Consider the following 6,613-nt stretch of genomic DNA (forward strand, 5'->3'; position numbering starts at 1 on the left):
TCTCAATACTGACACTAGCCACCTCTAACATTATTTGATAAAAAAAAAAAAAAAAAAATCAGTAGATGCTAAAACTATTAAATAAAGATTATTCCTTGTATATACCCAAAAGAATTGAAGGCAAGGTTTCAAAGAGATGTTTGTAGACCCATGTTCACAGCAGCATTTTTAACAACAGCCAGAAGGTAGAGCAATCCCAGTGTCCATCAACAGATGAATGGATACACAAAATGTGGGTAAACACACAGAATATTACTCTGCCTCAAAAAGGATGGAAATTCTGACCCAGGCTACAACATGGATGAGCCGTGAGCATATGATGCAAAGTGAAATAGGCCAGGCACAGACACAAACTTTGTAAGATTCCACTCATCTAAGTTCCCTGGAGTAGTCAGATTCAGAAAGTAGAATGGGGGCCACTGGGGCTGGGGATTGTGAAGAATGAGACAAATCATTCTGCATTCGTTTAATGGATGCAGAGTTTCAGTTCTGCAGGATGAAAAAATGCTAGAGATGGGTGGTGGTGATGGTTGTACAACACTGTGAATATAACACTACTGAGCTGTATAGTTAAAAATGGTGAAGATGGTACATTATAAGTGTATTTACGACGATTAAAAATTTTTACATTAGAAATTCAAGACCAGCCGGGGCAACACAGTGAGACCCTGTCTCTACAAAACAAAATATTACAAAATTAGCCAGGCATGGTGGCACACACCTGTAATCCCAGCTACTCGGGAGGCTGAGGTGGGAGGGATCACTTGAGCCCAGGAGTTCAAGACTGCAGTAAGTCCTGATGGTGCCACTGCGCTCCAGCCTGCGTAACAAAGCAAGATTCTCTCTCTCTCTCTCTATATATATATAATATATAATATATATATATATATATATATTATATATATATATATCTGTATATATATATTATATATATATATATTATATATATATATAATATATATATACCTGAATTGAAACTTAAAAAGACTTGGGGGGAAAAAATTAGCCAGGCATGGTGGCACGTGCCTGTAGTCCCAGCTACTTGGGAAGCTGAGGGAGAATCGCTTCAACCTGGGAGGCGGAGGTTGCAGTGAGCCAAGATCACGCCACAGCACTCCAGCCTGGGAGACAGAGCGAGACTGTCTCAAAACAAAACAAGGAAAATTAATAAAATAATAAATAAATAAAAGATCTTCATAAAGGAAATAGTATTCTAATCTTAAAAGCAAGGTGGGCCAGGCACAGTGGCTCATACCTGTAATCCCAGCACTTTGGGAGGCCGAGGCGGGTGGATCATGAGGTTAGGAGTTCGAGACCATCCTGGCTAACACGGTGAAACCCTGTCTCTACTAAAAATACAAAAAACAAGCTGGGCATGGTGGTACGTGTCTGTAGTCCCAGCTACTCGGGAGGCTGAGGCAAGAGAATTGCCTGAACCTGAGAGGTGGAGGTTGCAGTGAGCTGAGATTGTGCCATTCCAGCCTAGATGACAGAGCAAGATTCCATCGCAAAAAAAAAAAAAAAGGCAAGGTGAAAGATGAAAGACACAATAAAGCAATAAAATAAAATGTAAGTTCTAAAGGATTGTGTTTACATAATTCTCTTTAGTTAGCTATGTCTTGAATGCTTATAAAGCTCTCTGCATGAGCTGGTCAAGATCCAGCAACTTTACGTCATGTATATTATTCCAGTACAGGGGAATGCCCGATAAAAAACTATATTTTTTTACTTTTCATTCTCCCCATAGGTAGAATGTTTTCAGGATGAAATATGTTTTCTTTTTTTTTTTTTGAGACGGAGTTTCGCTCTTGTTACCCAGGCTGGAGTGCAATGGCGCGATCTCGGCGCACCGCAACCTCCACCTCCTGGGTTCAAGCAATTCTCCTGCCTCAGCCTCCCGAGTAGCTGGGACTACAGGTGCGTGCCACCATGCCCAGCTAATTTTTGTATTTTTAGTAGAGACGAGGTTTCACCATGTTGACCAGGATGGTCTTGATCGCTTGACCTCGTGATCCACCCGCCTCAGCCTCCCAAAGTGCTTGGATTATAGGCGTGAGCCATCGCACCTGGCCTGTGTTTTCACACTAGCCAATGACGTAATTTTTTTTTTTGGAGTTCCAGGCTGGAGTGCAGCGGCACCATCATAGTTCGCTGATTTCTTGACCTCCTGGGCTGAAGCAAACCTCCTGCCTCAGCCTCCTGAGTAGCTGGGACTACAGGTACGTGCCACCACATTTGGCTAATTTCTTTTTAGTAGAGACAAGGTTTCTCTGTGTTGCCTGTGCCGCTCTCAAACTCCTGAGCTCAAGTGATCTTCCAGCCCCAGCCTCCCAAAGGGCTGGGATTACAGGTATAAGCCACCACACCTAGCTCAATGATATAATTTTTTTAAACAAATAACTCAAGCCAAGTTATCATAATTGTTTTCCATACCTCCAGTCTTGTTCTCTTTATCTAACAAATTAATACATTAAACTGGTATTAAATCAAAGTGATCTTTCTAAAATCCAAATCAGTTCCTACTGATTTACTGCTTAAACCTCATTTTTGTTTTTTCTTTTTTTTTTTCTTTTGAGGTGGAGTCTCACTCTGCTGCCCAGGCTGGAGTGCACCAGTGTGATCTTGGCTCATACAACCTCCGCCTCCTGGCTTCAAGAGATTCTCCTGCCTCAGCCTCCAGAGTAGCTGGGATTACAGGTGCCTACCACCACACCCAACTAATTTTTGTATTTTTAGTAGAGACGGGGTTTCGCCATGTTGGCCAGGCGGGTCTTGAACTCCTGACCTCAGGTGATCTGCCCGCCTCTGCCTCCCAAAGTGCTGGGCTTACAGGCCTGAGCCACCGTGCCCAGCCTTAAACCTCATTTTGAGAGCTTAAAGATCCTCCATAATATAAATACTACCTAATATCTACCACTTCTGTATCTTTTCACTCATATAACACCACCAAAGTACTTACTATTTTCCAAACATACTTTTTTGATGTTTTACAATTCTGAGGTTTGCAGATGCTCTTCTATTTGCAATATTCCTCTCTGTCCCCATTCACCAAATTTCTTATTCCTCCTTCAGAACTAAGATAAAAAATCATTTCATTCTGCAAATTCTTTCCTAAGTCCTCCTACCCTACTCCATATCACACACTAGGAGACGACATTCTCTTTTAGGCCATTAGTATATCTTACATAAAACCTGTTACATACAACCTGTTATAATACCTATCACCGTATTATAACATTTTCTGCTTCTATCACTCTTCTAGGCTGAACTCCTACAGCACAGACACCATGTCTTATTCATCTTGCACAATCCCTGCCGAACAGTAAGAACTCAATATGTGACTTTGGGATATACAAATGAATAACTGATGGGCTTTCTGAATATATACCTAAATTTAAAGAATCAGATAAATAAATTGGTAGAAGAATCCTAAATGTCTTAACTTGGATAAGCTACAAACTTCACCCCTAAAAATATACCAAGTAAACAAAGGCAGTTGCAGAGCAGTCAAGAGCAGGACTTAAATAAACACAGACTCACTGGTGATTCTTACTGCCCGGTCAGTCCGGAAATCCTCTGTGTCTGGTTCATCAAGGTCTTCCAGGAAATTATATTCTGGATCATCATCATCATCTGCTTCATCTAGGGAAAAAGGTATTTCAGACTCTTATTCCCAACTCCGATCTCAAACTTCTAAGAATCGTTCCAATAAAGCACATTTTCTTCTTTTTTTTTGAGACAGCATCTCGCTCTGTTACCCAGGCTGAAGTCCAGTGGTGCAACATCAGCTCACTTCAACCTCCGACTCCCGGGCTCAAATGATCCTCCCACCTCAGCCTCCTGAGTAGCTGGGACCACAGGCATATGCCACCATGCCCAGGTAATTTTGAGTAGTATATCCCATGAAAATAATAGTTTCTGCAAAAGCTGCTTGTACAATGAAGCTGACAGTGAGAAAAGGAATGACCCAAATTCCCAACAATTACAGAATACTATGTAATTATAATTTCTTAGGATGATAAAAGAGTACAGGCTGAGCACTCCTAATCCAAAAATCCAAAATCTGAAACTTTGTGAGTGCAAATATGACTCTCAAGGGAAATAGTCATTGGAAGAATTCAGATTTCAAATTTTCTTTTTTCTTTTTGTGCTTTTTGTTTTATTTTGTTTTTGAGACAGACTTTTGCTCTCATTGCCCAAGCTGGAGTGCAGTGGCACAATCTTGGCTCACTGCAACCTCTGCCTCCTGGGTTCAAGCAATTCTCCTGCCTCAGCCTCCCGGGTAGCTGGGATTACAGAAGCACATCACCACTCCTGGCTAATTTTTTGTATTTTTAGTAGAAACCAGATTTCACCACGTTAGCCAGGCTGGTTGTGAACTCCTGACCTCAGGCGATCAGTCTGCCTCAGCCTCCCTTTTTTCTTTTCTTTTTGAGATAGGGTCTTACTCTGTCACCCAGGCCAGAGTGCAGTGGCACAATCATGGCTCACTGCAGTCTTGACTGCCCAGGTTCAGGGGATTGTCCCACCTCTGCCTCGCAAGTAGCTGAGATTACAGGTGCATGCCGCCATGCCCAACTAATTTTTGTATTTTTAGTAGAGACAGGGTTTTGCTACATTGCCCAGGCTGGTCTTAAACTCCTGGGTTCAAGCAATGTGAACATCTCAGCCTCCCAAAGTGCTGAGATTACATTGTGAGCCACTGCACCTGGTCCAGATTTCAAATTTGGGATGCTTATCTGTTAAGTATAATAATACATATATTCAGCCAAGCACAGTGGCTCATGCCTGTAGTTCCATCACTGGGAGGCCAAGGCAGGCAGATCACGAGGTCAAGAGATTGAGACCGTCCTGGCCAACACGGTGAAACCCTGTCTCTACTAAAAATATAAAAATTAGCTGGGCGTGGCGGCGTGTGACTGTATTCTCAGCTACTCGGGAGGCTGAGAAAGGAGAGTTGCTTGAACTTGGGAGATGGATGTTGCAGTGAGCTTAGATCATGCCATTGCACTCCAGCCTGGTGACAGAGCAAGACTCTGTCTCTAAATAAATAAATAAATAAAACACATATTCTAATATCTAAATAAATCTGAAATCCAAAACACTTCTGGTCCTGAGCATTTTGGATGAAGGGATACTCAATATGTATACATATAAAATGTGAACATATAACCATTCTATAAATGTTCAATACATGTATGACATAAGTACAATACATACATAATAACCATAACCATGTAAAATTATATCCTTACAATAAGAATCATAAATAGCCGGGCGCGGTGGCTCAAGCCTGTAATCCCAGCACTTTGGGAGGCCCAGGCGGGTGGATCACAAGGTCAAGAGATCGAGACCATCCTGGTCAACACGGTGAAACCCCGTCTCTACTAAAGCTACAAAAAATTAGCTGGGCATGGTGGTGCGTGCCTGTAATCCCAGCTGCTCAGGAGGCTGAGGCAGGAGAATTGCCTGAACCCAGGAGGCGGAGGTTGCAGTGAGCCGAGATCGCGCCATTGCACTCTAGCCTGGGTAACAAGAGCGAAACCCCGTCTCAAAAAAAAAAAAAAGAATCATAAATAACTAAAAATATACAAAAATATTTGTTAGGCTAGAATAATAGAAATATGGGTGCATTTCTCCCTCATAATTTTCTTTTTTGAGACAGAGTCTCACTCTGTCACCCAGGCTAGAGTGCAGTGGCATAATCTTGGCTCACTTCCACCTCTGCCTCCTGGGTTCAAGCAATTCTCCTGCCTCAGGTACCAAGTAGCTGGGATTACAGACCCCTGCCACCACACGTGGCTAATTTTTGTATTTTTGGTAGAGACAAGGTTTCACCATGTTGGCCAGGCTGGTCTCGAACTCCTGACCTCAGATGATCTGCCCACCTCCGCCTCCCAAAGGGCAAGGATTACAGGCATTAGCCACAGTGCCCAGGCTAATTTTCCTTAATGTCAATGCTAAACTGTCTTTTTAATTACTAAGTATAAATTATGAAAGTCATTAAATTATGAGATTGTTACATATTAAGGTAATATTTTTCCCCAGATAATTTTAGATCAGTGTTGTCTAACAGAACTTTCTGTGATAATAGAGATGATCTATACATGTATTGTATCATACAGTAGCCATTACCCACATGTGACTGTTGAGAAATGCAGCTAGTACCTGAGAAACTGATTAAAAAAAAAAAAAGAACAAAAAGAGAATACCTTAATTTCTTACTATCATGTATCCATTAGACAGAAGAGGTGATCTCTATGCATTATAATGGAAAAGTATCTAAATTATACTGCTAAGTGAAAGAAGCAAGTTGCAGATACAGACCAATATGTATATTATGATTCTTTTTGTGGGAAAATAATTCTTGTTTGAGATAAATATGTGATTGATTGATTACACAGAGAATATCTAGAAAGAAACACATAAAACTATTAACAAGTACCCTTCATTTTTTTTTTTAAATTGTCTTTTATTAAGATGGAGTCTCGGACCGGGTGCGGTGGCTCACGCCTGTAATCCCAGCACTTTGGGAGGCCGAGGCGGGTGGATCACGAGGTCAAGAGATCGAGACCATCCTGGTCAACATGGTGAAACCCCGTCTCTACTGAAA

At 41.6% G+C, this 6,613-nt stretch overlaps 1 protein-coding gene across 9 annotated transcripts in view; it reads right to left on the bottom strand.

Annotated features, from left to right (window-relative positions):
- Window positions 1–6,613, bottom strand: part of GON4L (gon-4 like) — a 105,409-nt gene that overhangs the window by 42,867 nt on the left and 55,929 nt on the right. For 8 of the 9 annotated variants that reach the window (XM_017509939.1, XM_037731884.1, XM_017509942.2 and 5 more), the window contains one exon: window positions 3,541–3,642. In XM_017509939.1, the coding sequence (XP_017365428.1) occupies window positions 3,541–3,642 (102 nt within the window). Of the gene's footprint in view, window positions 1–2,959; window positions 2,979–3,540; window positions 3,643–6,613 lie in introns of those variants that run through there. The other variant, XM_017509947.2, reaches the window with a different exon arrangement.

The sequence above is a fragment of the Cebus imitator genome, unplaced genomic scaffold (assembly GCF_001604975.1).
Source record: "Cebus imitator isolate Cc_AM_T3 unplaced genomic scaffold, Cebus_imitator-1.0 Scaffold427, whole genome shotgun sequence".
Taxonomy (NCBI): domain Eukaryota; kingdom Metazoa; phylum Chordata; class Mammalia; order Primates; family Cebidae; genus Cebus; species Cebus imitator.